Source organism: Podarcis muralis, chromosome 8, assembly GCF_964188315.1.
Source record: "Podarcis muralis chromosome 8, rPodMur119.hap1.1, whole genome shotgun sequence".
Lineage (NCBI taxonomy): Eukaryota > Metazoa > Chordata > Lepidosauria > Squamata > Lacertidae > Podarcis > Podarcis muralis.
The window spans coordinates 67,162,319-67,185,258 of NC_135662.1; the positions used below are offsets into that span (position 1 = coordinate 67,162,319).

The 22,940-nt window shown below is 45.7% G+C and overlaps 1 protein-coding gene across 1 annotated transcript in view; it reads right to left on the reverse strand.

Annotated features, from left to right (window-relative positions):
- The window catches only part of PHLPP1 (PH domain and leucine rich repeat protein phosphatase 1), a 161,175-nt gene that overhangs the window by 12,266 nt on the left and 125,969 nt on the right, over window positions 1-22,940 (reverse strand). The window contains 4 exon segments of the mRNA XM_028737876.2: window positions 4,044-4,174; window positions 6,437-6,599; window positions 9,767-9,967; window positions 20,952-21,107. Coding sequence (XP_028593709.2) covers window positions 4,044-4,174; window positions 6,437-6,599; window positions 9,767-9,967; window positions 20,952-21,107 — 651 coding nt within the window.

Below are 22,940 nucleotides of genomic sequence, written 5' to 3' on the forward strand. Positions count from 1 at the left end.
CCCAGAAATAGTACCTCAGGTTAAGAACTTTGCTTCAGGATGAGAACAAAAAGCGTGCTCCGGCGGCGCAGCACCACCATTAGCTAAAGTGGTGCTTCAGGTTAGGAACAGTTTCAGGTTAGGAACGGACCTCCGGAACGAATTAAGTACTTAACCTGAGGTACCACTGTAGTCTTTTATTATGCATGGAAAACTGTAGATTCTTCAGCATATTGTAACCCTTATCAATCTTCCACTCCCTTCCTCCTCCTTTCAAATAAACTATATAACCCCAGCAGCAGTTAACCTTTGGTCTGAATTTCTGGGCATATGAAGCAGCAGGGAGGTTGACGTGGCCTTCAGACTTAATTCATTCACGTACTGTGTGTGTGTGTGTGTGTGTGTGGACACACACGTGAGACCCAAGAAGAAAAGGGGGGACAGATCTGGACGACTGCCCAATTGCTACGTGCTCTAGCACTGCGACAGTTCAGAGGACAACACGAGTCCCTTTAAAAGCTCCATAGGTGCAGGAATAAAGGATATATGGGGAGAAATCAAGAGATGCCTCTACGTCTATATTCCATTCTGACACCAACCTCCAGAAGTGGCTAAGAAACTTAAGAAGGCGCCGTAATGAGAAAGAAGGTTCTTTCTATCATATGCGGTGGTTTTGTAGTAAGGTCAAAGCTTACTGGGAAATGATATATAATGAAATGAAAAGGATGTTTAAAATAACCTTTGTAAAAAGACCAGAAGCTTTTCCTTTGGGAATTATAGGGACAGAACTGCCTAAAATGTATAGAAACTTATTCATATATGCTACTACAGCGGCAAGAATGTTACTTGCCCAAAAATGGAAAGAAGCAGAAGTCCCAGTAAAGGAAGAATTGATACAAAAACTTAATGGAATATGCAGAAATGGTGAAACTTACCGGAAGAATAAGAAATCTTTTTATGAAAGAATGGAAATGGTTTGTTGAATATTTACAGATAAATTATAAACAGATAAAAACATTAGCAGGATTATTGTAACAACCTGCAATTTTATAAGAGTATATATTTAAAGAAGCGGAATAAATGAGCAAATTAAGTTAATTTGGATATGCAAAAGATATTAATTAAAAACAAATTTAAGGAACCACAGAAAGAGGGGGATGGAAGTCAAGTTTTGAAATGTCAAAATGAAAGTAAAATTAGTGAAATGTGTAAACTTGAAAACTATAAATAATATATATATTATATATATAAGACCCCCTGCTTGATCACACCAAAGTCTTATTTAATCCAGCATCCATTTCCCCATCATGGACAACCATGAGACACCCAAATGCAAGACATGAGCGCAATAGCCCTCTCTCACTGTTGCTGCTGGGAGCCTTTTTCTGATCCTGGAGGCATCATATAGCTGTCACAACAAGTATGTTAAACTGTTGACCCGCGTAACTTTATGAGGAGCCAAAGAGTGTCAAGGTGTGCCTCTTCCCTGCATAGCCCTGGCCCTGGGTTCCTATTTCTTTACCCTGCAAGGGCACGATGGAACATCATGCAAAGGTGGCACATTATCTGGCCCTGAAGACAAATGGGACAGAAGTAAAGGAAGAGTACAAGAGTCAAGGAACCCGAGGCAAGGACTGGAAACAAAGGCATGACTGGCTGGCAGCAAGCAGCACTGCAGGACTGCAGCAGGCCGAGACAGGCTTTGCAGCGGATGTGGACTTCCAGGGAGGATTTTGAGGGAAAATAGCTTTGCGAATTGAACGGGAAAGGCTGTGTTCTTTGCAGTTAGCATTATGGCAACTGTAATTCACACAGGACATGTTTTTACAAGTTTGCAAGGAGGCTCAGAGGAGGCAAGGCAGATGTTTACAAAGAGTGAGGAAAGTGATCTCTGAAAAAATCCCCGCCCGCCACCTATAAAAGAAGATATGAACTTGCTGACAATTTCACCCTTTGGAACCTGCAGGTTACAAAGGGCATTTAAAGGCCTCTCATAGCTTCAGAGTGTTCCTAGGAGGCAGAGGAGGAGAAGGAAGAAAGCCTCAGTATTACTTGACTGTGCCATGAGAAACTCTATTGTGCAATTTGAGAATCTATTAAAAAAAACAGCAGCAGCAGCAGCAATCTTCATCGGCATAAATGACAGCAATAAATTTCAGTGAAGGAGAACTTTGTCATGATCAGGCTTGAGGTCAGGAGTTGCTGAATTCAGATTACACGGCAGTTAAAAAGGGACAAAAAGTGAAGAAACCTGGCTCTTTTCGTTGTTGAAAACCATACAACTTCTCAGGGTTTAAGAGACTGCTATTTACAGTGGTACCTCAGGTTAAGTACTTAATTCGTTCTGGAGGTCCGTTCTTAACCTGAAACTGTTCTTAACCTGAAGCGCCACTTTAGCTAATGGGCCCTCCTGCTACCGCCGCGCCGCCGGAACACGATTTCTGTTCTTATCCTGAAGCAAAGTTCTTAACCCGAAACACTATTTCTGGGTTCGCGGAGTCTGTAACCTGAAGCATATGTAACCCGAAGTACCACTGTAGTTGTACCTTGGTTGTTGAATGCCTTGTGACTCGAACGTTTTGGTTCCCAAACACCGCAAATCCGGAAGTGAGTGTTCCAGTTTGCGAACGTTCTTTGGAACCCAAACATCCGACGCTGCTTCCGTGGTTTCCGATTGAGTGCAGGAACCTCCTGCACCCAATTGGAAGCCGCGCCTTGCTTTTCAAACTTTTTCAGAAGTCAAACGGACTTCCGGAACAGATTCCGTTCGAGAACCAAGGTACGACTGTATTATTATCTAAGGGCTTCTTTTGCAAGCATCTTGAGTTCTCACTGTAAACTCCTGTACGTAGAAGAAACTGCCATTTCTTGGCTTGTGGGGAAAGTACGCTCTTGATTAGTCTCAAGTTCAGCGTAACACGCCCCCCCCCCATACCCCAAACCCTTACCTCCTGCAACATGGCTACATATTTATGACAATCAACTATATTCCCTCCCCGATTCTCCAACTGCAAACTTCCTTTCTACAAAAGTTCTTGGACAACTCAGTCCTCCCTTGTCAACAGAAAGTCATTTCCTTCCCCCAAATTGCTTGGTCTCCCTGTTCATTCTGGCACCTACGGTGGAACCAAAACAGTGTAGTGGTTAAGAGCTGTGGATTTGGGAGACCAGGGTTCAATCCCCACTCACTGAGTGGCCTCGGGCCAGTCACCGTTTCTCTCAGCCCAACCTACCTTGCAGGGTTGGGTTGTTTTGAGGATAAAGGGACTGGTGGGGGAGATGAGAAGAAGAGAAGAGTTTGGATTTGATATCCCGCTTTATCACTACCCAAAGGAGTCTCAAAGCGGCTAACATTCTCCTTTCCCTTCCTCCCCCACAACAAACACTCTGTGAGGTGAGTGGGGCTGAGAGACTTCAGAGGAGTGTGACTCGCCCAAGGTCACCCAGCAGCTGCATGTGGAGGAGCGGGGAAGCGAACCCGGTTCCCCAGATTACGAGTCCACCGCTCTTAACCAGTCCACCACACTGGCTCTCTCTCACACTGGAGGAAAGGACCATGTACTCTGAGCTCCTTGAAAGATAGGCAGGATATGAAGTAAATATATATTGGATCAGAAGTGGGATGGTGGGATGTTTCGAGTCTAGCATGGGGCACATTTTCTCTCCCTCCCCAGCTAGGTGGGGGAGCAGAACAGCTCTCTGGATCCAACAGAAAGATGGTAGCAGTAACAGATACAGTTGCTAGGTAAGGAGAGCAGGCCTTGAAACCTACCCTGAGGACATGCACCAGAGGGTAATGCAAGGGGAAAGAATGGCACTTTTGGGCTTGGGTTGGAAGAAACAAGCTGGGGGTTTTGTGAGGGAGCTGCAGCAAATCTGCATGACCAAAATGTGCCTGTCATTTAGCTAGTGTAGCAATAAAAGAAGGAACATTTCTCTCCCCATTCCCCAGCCCAGTTTTCAAATGATGTGCATCTGATGTTTATATACTGGGTGTGTTTTCTTTCCTGAGTGCTTTGTGTACCCTTCTGCCTACCGTGTAATAAAGTTTGACTGTTCCTTACTTCAATAGCTCCAGGGTTTTGTGATCCAGGGCAAGTCTGGGGTTTCCAGTCAAGTCTAGTTCCTGCAGCTTTGGAGGCAAGTTTTCAGGTAACGTGACTTCAGTCAGCTCATTACAGCTCAGGTCCACACACTGAAGAATTGAAGAGAGAGAGAGAAGAGAAAACAATGAGTTCTCAGCATGAATCCTCTGGCCGTGTCCATTTCTGGCTAAGCGGATGAAGTGGCAAGCCATTGTCTGGACTGTACCATGTTAGAAACCACATGTGAGAGGTCACATGATGGAAGACTTCTAGGAGAGCAGGTGTGTGACATTCTCACACAGAGGCCATGTCTGGATGACCATGTCACTGAGACGTGAACAAGCTGCACTGTTCTCTCTACGCAAGTGTTAAAACAAGCCTGCAAACCACGGTTTACCACAGCTTCCCACTTTGTCTGAAGCAGAAGCCTTCTGTTAATGAGCAAGTTTGGATATGAAACCATGGTTTGAAAGGTAGTTTCAAACCCTGGCTTGTTTGGGAGCCATTAACCATGGTTTCCCAGTTCTGACAACCGTGGTTTAATGTTGCTTCCTGGCTTGTTTCCCTGGTAACATGAATGGAGAAGTGAAGCAGCTGCATGTGGGTGCAAGAGGCTTATTAAACTATAGACTGCAATTAGAAGAATCCCTTCTCCCTGACATCTAATTTTCTGTGTGTAAGAACGCTGCTGATTTTCACAAAGGAGCTTTATGTGTGAACCTACACCGGCAGTCTGAAGTAGCACAGCCCAAAAACAGGTTGTTTGAAAGAACTGGGCCAAAGCCTGTCCTCTCCTCTAGGGAGTTACACAGCTGCTGTATCACAAAAGCACCAGGCACCTTTTTTATAGACTCCACAAAGTAAATTCTTTTGCAATATTTCATGGCATCACAAAACATTGATAAAAAATGTGTGATTTCTATTCCCCCGACCTTCCAAACTTCACTCATGTTGCAAAACAAGTAGCGATCTGCCTGCTGTCTTTGTTATCGGGGTAATTCTTCTTCTTAATTTGATGGAGCAAATCCGTATTAAGCAAATTTTAATTAAAAGTAATATGAGTACATAGATGGGGTGAAGGAGTCCTCTTAATTTAGAGATAGCTGCTGGTGCCCACCTCTAGCCTGTAATAAAGGGAATGCTAGGCATTTAAAAGTGTGTTCAAAAGCTAGTCTGAGTTAAACAAACAAACAAAATTTAAAGCCACAAAGTAAAGGCAATTAATGGCAAAGAGCTGGAACACTGACAAAGATATTTAACTATTAGGTAGTATATTTATTTGTATTAAATTTGTATACCACCCGTCCCGTCATCCAAAAATCACAGAGCGGTTCACAACATAAATGAGAATACGACCAAGTTGGGGGGGGGGGAGAATAAAACAGGGAAATGTTATTAATGATAAAATCCTAAAGCCTCTCAAATGAATACTTTAATTCTTTTGCACTGCAGAGATGTGGAATGAATGAATATAGCCCATGCACATAATTAAAGGCAATGTGACACAAATCCAAAACACACGACATAGCATTCAGAACATGAGTGGGAGAGGCACAGCTTAAAAGCCACGTCCAACCTATTAAATTTTACTTTGTGGTCTTCCAACGTGAACCTTGGGAATGGACAGCATGTGACTCTTAGGAATGACTTTGTGGGTGATCTGGTGTTAAAGGTAAAGGTAAAGGAACCCCTGACCATTAGGTCCAGTCGTGGCCGACTCTGGGGTTGCGGAGCTCATCTCGCTTTATTGGCCGAGGGAGCCAGCCTACAGGTCATGTGGCCAGCATGACTAAGCCGCTTCTGGCGAAGCAGAGCAGCGTACAGAAACACCATTTACCTTCCTGCCGGAGCGGTACCTATTTATCTACTTGCACTTTGACGTGCTTTCGAACTGCTAGGTTGGCAGGAGCAGGGACCGAGCAACGGGAGCTCACCCCGTCACGGGGATTTGAACCGCCGACCTTCTGATCGGCAAGTCCTAGGCTCTGTGGTTTAACCCACAGCGCCACCTGCGTCGATCTGATGTTAGAAGCTGGTAATTCTAGCAGCTAGTTGAAAAAATATGGCTTGACCAGTTTGGGGAGGCTGATAGTTCGTTCTTCATCCCAGACATGCAAAATATCCCCATTTACACCTCTTCTGCATGTGGCCACAATGCTGGTATGTTGATCGATTTCCCCAGGGAATCTCTCTGCTTGGGTTCAGACAACATGGAAAACTAACGGTACTCTCTGAAACACTGCAGCCATCACATGGCATGTTCACACCTTGACAATTTGGGCATGATGCTGTATTTCCATTACAGGCTACCTTCAAAATACCTAAGAGGAGCCCTATGCAGGGCGCATACTTTTAAAAAACAAAACCTGTACCTTGATTTCACCAAGCTGCATGACCTCTGGGAAGACTTCGATACAATTGGAGTGTGCAATCACAGTATGCATGCGCCGACAGTTCATAATGGTTGTGGGGATAGATTTCAGTTTGTTTCCGCTAACGTCAATTTCTTCCAGCTCTTCAAGTTTGGCCATTTTACTACACACACACACACGAGAAAGGGAAGGGAAAGAAAAGAAAATGATAAGAAAATACACATTTTGATTATTAGGAATTACTCAGAAACTTTATGTTAAAAGCTGTTATTCTGAGATAAAAGGCAATTTCCTCCGAATGAATTGTTGCATGGCAACCTTTCAATGTGTGGCTCGCACGGAGAGCTCAGCAGTCTAAATTAGCATCCGGCGATGGAGAAATGCGTCCATTCCAGAAGGTGGCAGCAGGCCTATGGGTAGCTGGTGTGGGTCTTGCAGACAGCGGGGTCCATCTTTTGTGCATTCATGGTCTCATTTTACAGGGCGAGGCTTTGCATTCAACATAGTTGGGTCAGCTCCACTTATCAAACGGCACTAATCAATGGACCTCAAAAGGTTTTGGTGAGGGCCAACAAGAGAAAGAAGTGCTGTAAATGCTACAGACATGGGTGGTTTCATGCTGCAGGCAAACTTAATCACAGAACTGGAAATGGCCTTGGGGAATCATCTAGTCGAAATCCCTTGCTCGGTGCAGGATGCAACACAGCATCTCTGGAAAGATGTCCAGCTTCTGCTTAAATGCCTCAAGATAAAAGAAGAGCTCATCGCCTCCCAAGGCAGCCTGCCCCACTGTTAAATAGGGTGTAACGGTAAGGGGTAAAGGGACCCCTGACCATTAGGTCTAGTCGTGGCCGACTCTGGGGTTGTGGCGCTCATCTCGCTTTATTGGCCGAGGGAGCCAGCGTACAGCTTCCGGGTCATGTGGCCAGCATGACTAAGCCGCTTCTGGCGAACCAGAGCAGCGCACGGAAACGCCGTTTACCTTCCCGCTGGAGCGGTACCTATTTATCTACTTGCACTTTGACGTGCTTTCGAACTGCTAGGTTGGCAGGAGCAGGGACCAAGCAACGGGAGCTCACCCCATTGCAGGGATTCGAACCGCCAACCTTCTGATCGGCAAGTCCTAGGCTTTGTGGTTTAACTCACAGCGCCACCTGTGTCCCTTTAAATAGGGTGTAACAGCAACAAATAACAAATCTAATCCATCGTCCACACGAAAGCCCTTCAGACATTTGAAGGCAGCTCTCTATCAGATCTGCCGCTACTCTTTCCTTCTCCAGGCTAAACAGACATCGGTTCTTTCAACCGTTCCTCACAGGACCTGGGTTTCAAGAACCCTTGCTTGGAACCTGGGCTGCACTCCTCTAGGGGGGGACGGACAACAACACACCAGTACTACTTAAAATGTGACTTCCAGAAACTGAAAGAGTACACCAGATCTAATATGACAGCACAAAATAGAAAGTAATCATTACTTCTTGTCAGCTTGACATTATGTGTCTGTAAAGTGATTGCATTAGTTGTTGTTGCTTTTAAGCAACTGCACTACACTGCTGGCTCATTTTCACGACAGCTCAACTGTACTGTGTGCCTGGTACGAGCTCTGCTTTGCTTTTGCTACCTTTTAGGTGGCGCTGTGGGTAAAAGCCTCAGCGCCTAGGGCTTGCCGATCGAAAGGTCGGCGGTTCGAATCCCCGCAGCGGGGTGCACTCCTGTTGCTCGGTCCCAGCGCCTGCCAACCTAGCAGTTCGAAAGCACCCCCAGGTGCAAGTAGATAAATAGGGACCGCTTACTGGCGGGAAGGTAAACGGCGTTTCCTTTGTCACGCTGGCCACGTGACCCGGAAGTGTCTCCGGACAGCGCTGGTCCCCGGCCTCTTGAGTGAGATGGGTGCACAACCCTAGAGTCTGTCAAGACTGGCCCGTACGGGCAGGGGTACCTTTACCTTTACCTTAGCCTACCAGCTAACTGAAATTTGTTGCAACCATCTTCCTCCTACCTGCTCACAGGGTCACTATCTCGCTGATGCATCCCCATCTGGCTGGCAAACAAACCACACTTCACTGAGGTGGAAGCATCACAATCTCCTCCCATCTTAAGTACCTGACAATGAGATGCTTTGTTTCCAAGTCAGAGGGAGTGGTAGTGATTAGGCAGGTGAGTGAGTGAGATTGAGAGACACTAGTATTAAAACTGCAACACTGAGCCATGCCATGGTGGTTTTTTGTTTCGTTTTAAAAAGAGGGCATTTCTAGCTTTTTATAAACCCACCACTGCCCTATACAGCTACATGGGTCAAACACAGGCATCCTAACTGCTGAGGGATAATCACCAGACACAAAAATTGAGAGGGGAAGCCTCCGTTGGGGGCACAGAATCAGAAAGGGCTTTGTACTGAAATGGGACTAGAAACCTTGGAACTAATGTGCTACAAGGAAGAGATGTGGGGTAGAGAGAGGAGGGGTGTCACACGCTGCTGTTACACTGGAGCAGCCTTTCTCAACCTGTGGGTCCCCAGATGTTGTTGAACTACAACTCCCATCACCCCTAGCTAGCAAGGCCAGAGCTCAGGGATGATGGGAGTTGTAGTCCAACAACATCTGGGGACCCACAGGTTGAGAACCGCTGCAGTCTGGAGTAATGCTTGTGCATGGGCACAAGTCCAGTGGGCAAAAATATCAAGCCTCCCTCTTTCGCCCGGTCCTGGCTCCTTGGGCAGGAATGCAAACTCATCTTCCAGCTTCCTCCTTCCCTGGGGTTTTTGCAAGGTGCCACGAGGCTAGCATCCCCAACATCCTCTCCTCCTCTAATCTGCTACTGCAGATTAAACAATGAGCATACCAATCGCCTTGCCTGCCTTTGTGTACACAATACGAAACAGGTCACACTCCTCCCCTCCATAAACCCCTGATCTATTGGATCTGACCATCCAGGTTTGCCAAACACGTGAAATAAATAAAAAATACCGGTTTATCCCATCCGCCTCTGCCATTTTACAAATATGCACGTAAAATATACCACACAGTAGGGAACAAAAATGCATTTTGCTCCCCAATGAAGACAAAGTTTAACTGCATTTGCTTACGCTGATCCCTAATTAGCCTTTCCACTCATATTTCTCCATTTGTTTTGGTACCTCTCAGGCTCATGGCATCCCATTGTTTTGCACATCAAAGACATTTTGAAGGTAAGCTATTTGGGGCCGAGACCCTGAGCTAGCTTTTCAAAGCGGCAGGTATGTGTACACAGCACTTTTGGGAGCAGTCATCGCAACCACCTCCTTCAAGCGTTCTAAAGGCAGCCCCTGGCAACGACCGCCTCTGCTCCTACCTTGCGGGAAAGCTCTGCAGGCGGTTGTAGGCCATATGCAAGATCTTCAGGTGCGGGTGACCCGTTAATAAGGGCACGCATTTATCCGTGAGGTGATTGTTGGTCAAATACAGTTCCTGCAAAATGCTGTGGGTCTCTTCCGAAAGAGTGGCTGGAGGCAGCATTTCCAATTTGTTGGCAGAAGCATTCAGGTACCTTAAGCTGAAAAACAAAGTACATTGATGTCAAATTCACACTCTTGTCCATTCCTTAATTAATTAATCAATTAATTAATTAATTATAAATAATAATAATAATAATAATAATAATAATAATAATAATAATAATAATAATTGGCACCCCACCCATCTGACTGGGTTGCCCCAGCCACTCTTGGCAGCTTCCAGCATACTGTATATAAAAACATAGTAAAACATTGAAAACCTTCCCTATACAGGGCTGCCTTCAGATGTTTCCTAAATGCTATATAATTACTCATCTCCTTAACATCTGATGGGAGGGCATTCCACCAGGGGGGACGGAGCCACTACTGAGAAGGCCCTCTGCCTGGTCCCCTGTAGCTTCACTTCTTGCAGTATGGGAACTGTCAGAAGGCCCTTAGTGCAGGACCTCAGTGTCTGGGCAGAACCATGGGGGGTGGAGATGCTCCTTCAGGTATACAGGGCCGGGGCCGTTTAGGGCTTTAAAGGTCAGCACCAACACTTTGAATTGTGCTCAGAAACGTACTGGGAGCAAATGCAGATCTCTTAGGACCAGTGTTATGTGGTCCCAGCCCCCAGCCTAGCTGCCGCATTCTGGATTAATTGCAGTTTCCGGGTCACCTTCAAAGGTAGCCCCACGTAGAGCGCATTTCAGTAGTCCAAGCGGGAGATAACCAGCACATGTACCACTCTGGCGAGACAGTGTGCAGGCAGGTAAGGTCTCAGCAGGCATACCAGATGGAGCTGGTAGACAGCCACCCTGGACACGGAATTAACCTGTGCCTCCATGGACAGCTGTGAGTCCAAAATGACTCCCAGGCTGCGCACCTGTTCCTTCAGGGGCACAGTTGCCCCATTCAGGACCAGGGAGTCCCCCACACCCGCCCGCCCCCTGTCCCCACAAAATAGTACTTCTGCCTTGTCAGGATTCAACTTTAATCCATTAGCCACCATCCATCCTCCAACCACCTCCAAACACTCACACAAAAAGCGGCACATGGGGAGAAGAGAATAAGCACTTGAGCCACCACAGAAATGACAAAGTATGCCAGGAGCGACAGATGAACCCAAAGCACCTAGTTGTTATAAGTCGCTGGGTAGAATTTTCTGTATCAAAAGAATGCACTGTGGCATGGGAAACAGTGAGACTACCCCACAAGTAGGAAGTAGCATGTGAGGTTTGCGCACACATTGCCCTACATGAACAAAATGGTAAGAAGAAGAAGAGGAGTTTGGATTTGATATCCCACTTTATCACTACCCGAAGGAGTCTCAAAGCGGCTAACATTCTCCTTTCCCTTCCTCCCCCACAACAAACACTCTGTGAGGTGAGTGGGGCTGAGAGACTTCAGAGAAGTGTGACTAGCCCATGGTCATCCAGCAGCTGCATGTGGAGGAGCGGGGAAGCGAACCCAGTTCACCAGATTACAAGTCCACTGCTCTTAACCACTACACCACACTGGCTCTCCGGGAAGCCATGGCAACTGTCTGTTTTCCAGCAAGCATGCTGGGCAGAGGAGCAATGGTGGAGACCGTCCACCCCCAACCTGACCCTTCCAGAGAAGAACACAATTCAGAATTACAACAGGGGTTTGAGGGAGGTCACAGCTAAGAGGCAAACGAGGGGGAAAGTTGGGAAATAATGGGAGAGGAGGAGGAGGAAGAAGCACCAAGGGGGCAACAGCTGACGGAAATGCTTGATGAAGAGGGAGAGACGGAGGGAGTGGAGACTCACTCAGGACATTATTCCCAGAGGCTGCATTCCCAAGCCTCTCTCTGCGTGAATATTGAATAAAAAAGTAAGGACTTTTCCTTGTCCTATCCTTTCCTGGCAGCCTGTCGTGGGAGTTGGTTCCTCTACCGCCTGACAGATGGGTGAGGTATAAATAAGAAAATAATAATAATAATAATAATAATAATAATAATAATAATTTAACAGGACGCCCCCATTTTCATCGGAGAAATAAAGCTGGAGGGTATGTGCATCTAGGGACGTGGGTGGCGCTGTGGGTTAAACCACAGAGCCTAGGACTTGCCGATCAGAAGGTCGGCGGTTCAAATCCCTGCAATGGGGTGAGCTCCCGTTGCTCGGTCCCTGCTCCTGCCAACCTAGCAGTTCGAAAGCAAGTAGATAAATAGGTACCGGTCCCGCGGGAAGGTAAGCGGCGTTTTCGTGCGCTGCTCTGGTTCGCCAGAAGCGGCTTAGTCATGCTGGCCACATGACCCGGAAGCTGTACGCCGGCTCCCTTGGCCAATAAACAAGATGAGCGGCGCAACCCCAGAGTTGGCCACGACTGAACCTAATAGTCAGGGGTCCCTTTACGTGCATCTAGTCCACAGAATGAAAGCTTGAAAACAAGTGGGCACAGGATTCATTGCAATGGCATAATAATAATAATAATAATAATAATAATAATAATAATAATATACTGCCCTATACGTATAGGTCTCAGGGCAGTTCACAAGAAGCCCAGGAGAGAGAGAGAGAGAGAGAGAGAGAGAGAGAGAGAGAGAGAGAGAGAGACGGGGCTTTAAAGCATTCAGGAAGTATAGAAAGTGTCTCTTCCCACATCATCCCAAACTTCCTCTCTATTATTCTAAAACCGACGATTATGCCGGGTTTTTGTGTTTTTTAAAGCACCGTGATATCACAAACAGAACTATTCTCACAAATGCCATCCCATTTATTTCAAGTACATAGTTGGGGTTATCTTGGTACAACACACAGATCATTTTTGCTGGGAGCAAGAGCAGCTCCTGCTTGTAGTGAAGAGATTCCCTGAGGTATTTCACGGGCGGTGTGCCAGTTCTGTTTGAATTCCAAGAAAACCGGCTGTAGTGAGAGTGTGTGTGTGTGCGCACGCAGGCACGCTTTAGTTTTAAAATTCTTAGCTGTCATGGCTGCAAGGTTACAAAGACAAACAATTAAATCAAAATTTAAAAGGAAACAGAAACAAATGCAAAATCAGTTGTTCTTGCAACAAGCAAGTTTGCTCCCTCAGCCCCTTCTCCTCTTCTCTGGCTCAAAAGTTCCCCATATTTAAAGAGAACAAGTAGTTCAACAGAAGAATATTGTGGAAAAGGTGTCGATCTATTTCCACAGGCCTGTCATTCTCTAGGATCAGGAAGAATTTTGGGCTTTGTGGAAGCGCTTCAGGTTACACAATCTGGGATGACAAAAGAAAACTGGCACAGTGTGAATGTTAAGCCCCAAAGTGGGTCATGTGAATCAGCTCAGAGGGGTAACTATACTTGTAAGTGTAGTTTTCATATTCTTTTGAGTAGTGAGGGTAGTCTCTTTCAATGCAATGTCACCTCCGAGACTGTGAGTGGAAACGAAATACTGGCATGGGGGTGAGGGAGGAGGGTTATTGCTGTTTCCCTCAAGCAATTTCGAAGCCGAACTTTTGCTATTACTGTATTACCCTGGGCTTGTGGGAAGGGGAAAAAATGGAGACCTTGATTTATTTTATTTTATTTTATTTATTTATTATTTATTTAGCAATAAATAAAATTTATTTATTTTATTTTCCACCTCATGAGAAGAGAGACTCCCTGGAAAAGACCCTGATGTTGGGAAAGATGGAGGGCACAAGGAGAAGGGGACGACAGAGGACGAGATGGTTGGTTCTCGAAGCTACCAGCATGATTTTGACCAAACTGCGGGAGACAGTGGAAGACAGGAGTGCCTGGCATGCTCAGGTCCATGGGGTCACGAAGAGTCGGGCATGACTAAACGACTAAACAACAACAAAATGAGACAAAAGCTGCTCTGGAGGAGAGATGGGAGGCAGGCAAGGCTCAGCGCTGCTTTTACAAATTTGCATTATTTTATGTATCTATAGTTCTACCTACGTCCTACAACACTGGCCATTGGCCAAACATGCAGGCAAGCTGCAAGATCTATTTCAGTCAGTCAGTCAACCAACCAACCAACCAACCAATCAATCAATCAATCAATCCTGGGCCTGGGTGAAGCTGTGGCCAAGCCAAACACTGTTGCCGAATGTTGTTGCCGTCCCGCAACAATGCCTGACCTGGCGATAAGCGTCATTACACAACAGATGAAACATGTATGAATGATTTCCCCCCCTCAAATTTTTCTTCTTTCTTTATGCTTCCACTGTCCCCTTATTTTTATTCCATGTGTTAAGTTGTGGGTGAACATATCAGACGACACAGTGATTCTTCAAACAGCTCTTGTTTATTCACAGGCCAGAACAGAACTGAACTGAAGGGTTCAGCCAGCCTGCTTATATAGAGCTCCAGGACAACGTAACTGTAACACCTTTCTGTAACTATCCAATCACTCAACGTCACTTTCGGTCCCTTATTTGCATATGTGGACCTGAACTATCTACAGTAACCCCCTGCTGGCCCAGGGTGAGAACTTCAGTACATAACACAATGCCCTCCCCCCAATTGCACCCATGGCTACTACCACCCCCTGGATCATTCCAGGACCCCCAAGGGGCAGTATCACCCACTTTGAGAAACACTGATCTAGTCCAACTCCCTTGAATGCAGCTGTCACTTGTGGGGATCAAAGATGAAACCCTTGAGGTTATCAGCACCACGCTCTAAGCAACTGAGCCATCCAGGATAGCAGCATTTTGGCCAGAATTTAAATTAGTTGTGATCTACAAGCAGAGAGGAAAGAGGGCTTGATGAAACAGTAACCGTTTTCTCATCAGAGAAAGGACAACTACACGAAATCCTGAAATTTATTAATCTGACAATTAATAAATTCAGTACCCCCCCCAGCCTGTTGAAACTTGCTTTCTGCAGCAACGAAAAGGCCAGACACACGACTGCGACGTCACGTGGACTTCTGCAGAGGGCTTTTGTGTGTGCGAGAGTGTGTTATAAAAGCCTTTCCATTAAAAATAAAATTGTCCAGGAGCTCAAGAGAACCGAAAGTAGGTTAGGTCTACACATTCCAGAGAAGTCATTCTCACAGGGAAAAAACAAGGCTTAATCATCAGGACCATTCATTATTTAGCGAGAGCTGTGAGCCTTCCTAGCGGGGCAGGGGAGGTGGGATTGAAATTTATGAGGCTATGAAAATGGGCAGAAGCCACTTGACTTAATCCTTCCATCTAGTAATCAAAATACATTACACGTCCATTCACAAACAACTGGGGGGGGGGGGTGGCGGGGAGCGAGAACAACCCAACTGTAAAACAAGGCAGAAAACAAAAACAGAAATCATAAAAGAGCTGAGAAGCTGCCCTTACATTTGAAATGACAAGAAATAACATTGGGGAATGAAATGCTATATTTTTCCTACACAAAAACAACAGAAAACAATAAAACATAAAATATAAATATAAAACAATATAAAAATAACAAATAAGTATAAAAGACAACAGAGAGTCACAAATATGCCCGAGAGCACCTCATGATTTAAACCTGGCTTCCTCAACCTCGGCCCTCCAGATGTTTTTGGCCTGCAACTCCCATGATCCCTAGCTAGCAGGACCAGTGGTCAGGGATGATGGGAATTGTAGTCCCAAAGCATCTGGAGGGCAGAGGTTGAGGAAGCCTGCTTTAAACAGCAGCTTCCAGGAACCTCACTAGGGACTAGTGTTCTGAAAAGATATGCCAATGCTAAACGATGTGCGTCTTTCCCCATGTAGCTATTTGGACTGGAGGGCCAACCACTCGATATCTTGGGCAATTGGGCCAAGATACACTCTTGTATCTAAGCGCAAGAGTCCTTGCATGCAGGTTCTTTCGCAGCCCTTTCCAGGGGTCGTTCATCTCACATGAGCGAGAACAGGGCAACCTTGGATGCTTTCTGCCCTTGTTGTGGGAGGGAAGCCTATTTAGAATAGTGCATGAACCGGGTTCTAGATTACACCAAGAGCCTATGTGTGCACCTCACTTCAGCTTTTACAGTACGAGGGGGAGAATATCCCAAAATGACAGCTGACTGCAAAATCATGGTGCATATATGCATAGTACAGTCAAGACCCCAGCTGCTGCCCCTCACATGACAAACCTTTTTAGGCCATGAGACGCAACAGGGAACATGCATCCGTGAATCTGCTCTAAGGAAGGTTTATTTTGAAGGTACAAGCCAGGGTTTCCCAAACTTGGGTCTCCAGCTGTTGTTGGACTACAACTCCCATGATCCCTAGCTAGCAGGCCCAGTGGTCCGGGATGATGGGAAATGTAGTCCGTAAACAGGTGGAGACTTAAGTTTGGGAAACCCTGGTATAGGCAGGAACAGTGAGTGTCTTCCCTTAGGTTATGTACATCCAAGTTTCCAATCAGTGGAAACAGATAGCCTCCAAAACATCCTAGTTTGACCTAGGAATCTAGCAAAAGAATTCTCAAAACAGTATTATATATCTCCTGTCACAGCAGGCCTACCAGCTTCCAAGACCCAATTCATTCAACAAGGCCATTAGAGCATTTCATGGGAATGTGTAAGACACCAGGCCATTGCTTGTGCAAAAAGGCCCCAGCATTCTGGCAGGCAAATCCACTACCTTAAAGTATTCACTCTATGTGCCTGCTATAGACATATACATAACATCTTTATTTTTATAAAGCTACACAATGTGGGAAGCTTCTGCACTGGGCTGGTCTAGGACCTTTATGTTTAGAAGTGAACCTCGTTGCAGCTGAATGTTTTATGTGTGTGTGTGTGTGTGTGTGTGTGTGTGCATGCGCGCGCGCACGCACACACACACACACACACACACACACACACACTATTGGCCAATATTTCCAGGCTGCAAATACAAACCACCAAGCACCTACCCTCCAAAATGCAGGTACGCACTGAGCCTGCCGCACACTCACGTACGCACACACTGTTTGATGTCAACTCACCCAAAGGGATGCAAGCGAAAGCTCGAAGTGACAGGCTACACACAAAACATCAAACAAACAGAGGAACGCGTAGGAAGAATCACGCCGGCTTTTATTTTTAGCCCTTGTAGCCAAGACCAAATAAACTCAAAAGACACTGGAAATGCCCCGGAAATGCCACAGATTTGCACGTTTCCTTTGGCAACTGCTACATTTGCAGTCTTGCAACGATTCAGCTTTACAACCAACTTTGTCCTAGTGAGGACAGCCTAAAAGATTTAGGACCAGACGCAGATATTAACGTTTCCAAATCTCTCAATCATGGTGGGGTGATCAGGAGAGGTTAAGACCCCACAAAGCCAACGATTTGCTGGAGGATGCCCATTGAGTCTTCCAGCCAAATATACCTACACTAGCTTTCATCAATGCACTCGGTATCTGATCCCTTGATCTGAAATAAAAAAAGCAAGCAGCTTAGAGGAGAAGCGGAGTGGAAAGAATAGAAAGAATACGATCGTTATTTTCTAGAAGGAACAACGTGAGCAACCGCGAATTGCGAGGATGCAGGTGCAAGGATGAAGGTTAAAGGCACATTTCTGGTAATCCCTACCACCCAGAGGAATTCTCCATTTTCACGGTGCCATCTGCCACCGCTAACGCAATTGATTATCTGTCGCTCCCCACTGAGTCTAGTTCGGTCAAGTTAAGTCCTCCTTCCTAGCACAGATGATGTCTCTGGCCAAATGACTAAGACCAACCTGAACACATTCCAGTGCCTTTGAGAGAAAGCACTCGGAAGACAATTATTTATCCATGTCGGGGTGAAGCATCTTAAAGAGGACCTCACAAAGGTTATGGTTGCCATGGGACTGCGCCTGGGAATGATGGCGATGAACACTAACACTTAGCGGTGAAACGTCTGTGTGTGTGTCAAAGATTATTGTGGGCCTTTACGACTTTAACAGGGTGGGGTGGGGACACCAAAGAACAGGTTCCAAATTGGGAGGCATTTTTAAAAGTCAGATGTTAAAACAAGTGACACTAGAGATATATTCCAAGTGACAGACACGGAGAGAGATGAAAATTTCATAAGGCAAGAACAGAGGGAGATGCTGCAATTACGCTACCTTGAGTGTAGCCTGTGACAGGCGGCAAGACATTTAGGAGCTATAAATATTGGCCCGATTAAAATCCAACTGCTGCCACCCCCCTCCTTTGCAGCCCCAGTAAAAAGTAGGCTGGAAGATGGAAAACTTAAGATAAAAATGAAACCTGTATGATAAATCCATCTGCTCCATAAAGCCTGCCACTTGGGGCAGGCGTTTGTGTGCCATATCAAGTTTGGCCCTGTAGACTGTTGGTTATTTAGACCAAAATCTTCTCTGGTGTATGGACCGTTAATAATGAGCCCACAGGTACTCAGGGGTACATCATGGGTGGGATCCAAAGTCAGCACAGAACGATGCGACGCGGTTGCTGACAGGAGTGAGGCCCTGTCAGCACATATCACCTCTTCTTAGAAATCAGCACTCCTTGCCGATTTGTTAGTGGGCCAAGTTCAAGGTGTTACTATTGGTATGGAAACCTTAATAGCTTGGGACCAGTTTGCTTTTGGGGTCAACCTTGCCCCATTTCTGCCCACTTGATCGCTTTGAGCTATAGAGCTGGCATTTTTACCACAGGTTCCATACTTGTAAGAAATCAATCTTTTAATGGGGCAGAGCCTAAGCTTTGGAACTACTCACTGCCCATTGACAACAGGGAGGCAACTTCCCTACATTTGGCATCTGCTTAAAACCTGCTTAGGGACACGGGTGGTGCCCTGGGTTAAACCACAGAGCCTAGGACTTGCCGATCAGAAGGTCGGTGGTTCGAATCCCCGCGACGGGGTGAGCTCCTGTTGCTCGGTCCCTGCTCCTGCCAACCTAGCAGTTCGAAAACAAGTAGATAAATAGGTACCGCTCTGGCGGGAAGGTAAATGGCATTTCTGTGTGCTGCTCTTGTTCGCCAGAAGCGGCTTAGTCATGCTGGCCACATGACCCGGAAGCTGTATGCTGGCTCCCTCGGCCAATAAAGAGAGATGAGCGCCGCAACTCCAGAGTCGGTCACGACTGGACCTAATGGTCAGGGGTCCCTTTACCTTTACCTTTTTAAAACGTTTTAGTTTAGGCAAGCCTATCCAGACACATGGATGTTGGTGCATTTTAATCTTTTTTTTTAAAAAAAAATGTGAATTTTAATTATGTTTAAATGTTTTTAGTGATCATTTTATAGCAATCAAGCAGTTTGTACATTTTGTTAAATAAATAAATGCTAGGTCAGAGTACACCCTTTGCAATTAATAGACTGGCTATACTACTCTGAGTATAATAGACTAGCCAATACTCAGAAAATTAATAGACTAGCCATACGGTAGTACTCTGAGTACAGTGGTACCTCAGTTTTCGGACGCCTCCATTGCCGAACGGTTCGGTTTTTGAACACTGAAAACCTGGAAGTAAATGCTTTCGTTTCTCAAACGCACCTCAGAAGTTGAACACTTTCCGCTGTGTGTATCTTGTTTTTCACAATTTTCTCTATTGAACTGGCAGACCGCCCTTTGTGCCTCTGTTTTCAAATGTTCCGGAAGTCGAACAGTCTTCCGGAACGGATTACATTCGAAAACCAAGGTACCACTGTATAAATTAGTTGGTCCCCCAAAACATCGGGCTTGAATGTGTGTCCTCTGATCCACAAACACCTGATCTGCCACAAGCAGTCCTTTTCAATCTAGACAAACATTGTAGGTCTCTCCACTGAGTTGTGCTTCCTTCACATTTCGTTTTTTGCTAACGGAACCATGTACTGCTCTCATTCCAGCATGAAGAAAAATAATAATGTACCAACTGGATTTCTGTCATTCCTTTGAAATCTCAAAAGATGAGTCCCAGTCTCAAAAACCAAGGAACTGAGGGCTCGTGATGTTCTCTCTTAGATCACTGATAAGGGAGATCTCAATTTTCATCAAGGATGTGGCATGAGCCCTGTGGATCTCCAGATGACAATACGAAGTCAAAGAAGTCAAAGAGACTGTGTGACCAAAACAAAACCTGAAGATTCCCATGCATGCTTTGAAACCCGGGGTCAGGGGCATGCTGGGAATGGACCACAATCCCTGAACTCCCAGCTTGCTTTTCATCGTTTCAAGGCCATTTGTAGAACCTGAGCTAGGACACAAAAATGTCTCCCATTTTTGCTTTTTTGAGAGGAATAGTCTGCTCCCACTTTCAGCAGTCTCCACTCCCTTCACCACCCCCCACACACAAAGGAAGGAAAAAATCCAATGGACCTCCACCCAGTAGCATGAAGCACCTTTGACCAAGATTCCTGGCAGCGTTCAAAAATTAAAAGCCAAACCAGTATCCCCACAGCCAATGGCAACAGGTCCAAGAATTAAGACACTCCGCAAGAAACAAAACTTAAAATGTACTGACCCTAGGGAGAACAAGTGCTGGTATTCCGAACACAGTCTGTTGCAACGCATGATCGGTGGAAACTTTCAAGTATAACTTCAAAGAAGGAAAACTCGTTCTCTCTTGAAGAAAACCAGCCAATGAAAAGCTACGGGGCATTATTTCACATTTTGCATTTCAGTTCAGAGTTAGTTTTACACACACAAAAAGTTTGTTGAGACACATTTGAAATGCTTTGAAACAATGTATTTCATTTCTTTAAAAAGCCCAGCTAGTACACCCCCTTCTAAACCTTGGAACCACAAGAAGAAGAATTTCAATTTGAATGGATTAGACAGAGCATCTGCTCCCTTCACAGATGGCTCTCAGATCGAAAGGCAAGGTAACCTTATGTGGAGTCAGAAGACTGGTCACTCTGGAGCGCCATAATTTTAGGGCTGGAAGCTATGACTTCAGAAAATGGGGTGGGGAGAGGGGGAAAAGAAGGAAGAGGTAAACTCATCAACTAATTATGTGACCAAGACAGATTGAGAACGCCAAACAGCTTGGAAATTCTCATTGCCTCAACACTTGAGAAATTTGCAATAGGATTTCAACTGAATGGGCAGTCACACAAAATTTGCTGGAATGTAAATAGAGGCAGAGAGGAGATACCGAAAGAAGGTAGGGGAGGCCACACGAACTCACACACCGCTTTTGCTTTCTGCTTACCTGTCAGCTTTCAACAGCAAATTAGATGGCAGCTCTGTAAGCAGGTTGTGTTGCACGTCCAAGACCTCGACATGCGTCCGTTCGATCCTTTCTGGTAGCCTGGCTAATTGATTGTGTCCTGCGAGCAACTTCCGCAAGCTGATATTGCAAAATAACCTGGGTGGGGTGGTGGTGGTGGTGGAGAAAGGAACAAACAGTAAATGAAACAATACCAAGACTTGTGGTACAGTCCTCTCAGGGCCTCTTCATGGACCAGAAGCCTAGGCACAGCATCCACTTTCTGGTTAAACTAACCACGGTGTGTCATAACACTCGAACAAGAAATGGTTAGTTTAAACTATGGTTTCCTGAAACACAATGGCCTGGTTCAGATGTAACATTAAACCGTGGTTTGGCAGTACAGAAAGCAGCCTCAGGCCTGCACAATTCCCCCTCCTCTCCCTTCCTTGCAACAACGCCAGAAGCGAGAGGAAGTATTTGCCTTGTCATTGTGTCTGAACTAGGCCAAACTGTGGTTAGTTTAAACTATTCTTTCTTGAAATGACCCAAAACCTTAGTTACTGATCTGAGTTTGTTCTGAAACTTAAAAACACTTTAGGCACACCCCTCAGAATATAATACTATAGTCAAGAGAGCTAGGCTTTGGCTCTCTTCTGAATGTACTCTGTGAGGAAACCATAGTTTGTGGCTGTGTGATGTGCGAAACACTTCTCATACACAACCTCTGAGCAGCGCCACTTGTTTGAAAGTGCTGTTTGGTCAAAGCCTCTTTCCTTGTGGGGGGGGGGGGAACCACCCAAGGAGAATCTGTTCCTAAAATATTGCTTATCCAATATTTCCCCTCAACCAAAAATGACTCAACATCTTTTCATATTCTTCCTCTCCTCATCCAAATACTTCCCCTCCCCTCCTTCTCCCTCCCCCTTTTTAATACTAGACTAACGTAAAGCTTCCTTCCAGTTCTACAGGGAATGAAATTTATCTAATCCGCTTTACTGTCTTGAGCTTTTTACATGCTAGGGGCGGCCAACCGTTCTGTTTCCACACAGAGAAGGGGAAGGCAGATAAAGAGAGAGATGCTTTATAAGACACATTAATGGGCAATGTGGCTTCTGAAAAGCCAATTGAACTAAACAAATTTAGAGCTGGAAATCGAAACCACACCATGAATCTGCATTTTTTAAAGTTCCCAAGCTCCGATTTTGAATCAGGTGGTCTTTTGAGGGGTGGGGAGGGATATATCTTGCTGAAGATGGGAGATTATTCTCGTCTGCCACCTGCCTTGTTCTTCTCCCTGTGGCTGCATCTGTACGTTTTAATCAGAAGGCGCCCATGGCCCACGGTTGACCCTTCTTTCAATCAAAGATTCGCAAATTACTCAGCACTGCAGATGCCTCCTCCACCCGTTTACGTATTAGAAAAGACACACACACACATCCCAAGCCCTCCTCCCCACCAAAACCCATGCCTTTTCGCACTTCTCCCTTACAAATCGAATCCACCCATTGTCATCATCAGGCCACAAACTACAGGTCACCAGGGCCAGCGTGCCAAAGCAATCAATAAAAGACATTGTTTTCCCTTGGTGGATGCTGTCAGATAATCTGCGCAAGTGCCATCATTCGCAGTTATCTCAGGATGACGACTGGGCTGCATCGCACAGCTGAGGATGTAAGTCAACAACCTCCACTTCACTTGTTAAAGGCAGTGCACGAGTGGGTGTGGTTGCTAAGTTTGTTGCTCTCTCTCACTTTCTCTTGGTAGCGTGCCCAATCTAGCACTGAAACAAACGTTTGTGCGCTTTCCCTTTTAATGCACTGTTGGGAATTTGCTGGAGCTTAACTTGAAGGAGGGGGATGTCTCTCTTGCCTGCAGAGTTGTCAACAGCATAAACCTTAGTCATTTGGGGGGGGGGGGGATGGCAGGCAGCAAAACTATAGGAGCCTGTTGTTAAGCTGTAGAGAAGACCACTTTATGAATCAGCTCTTT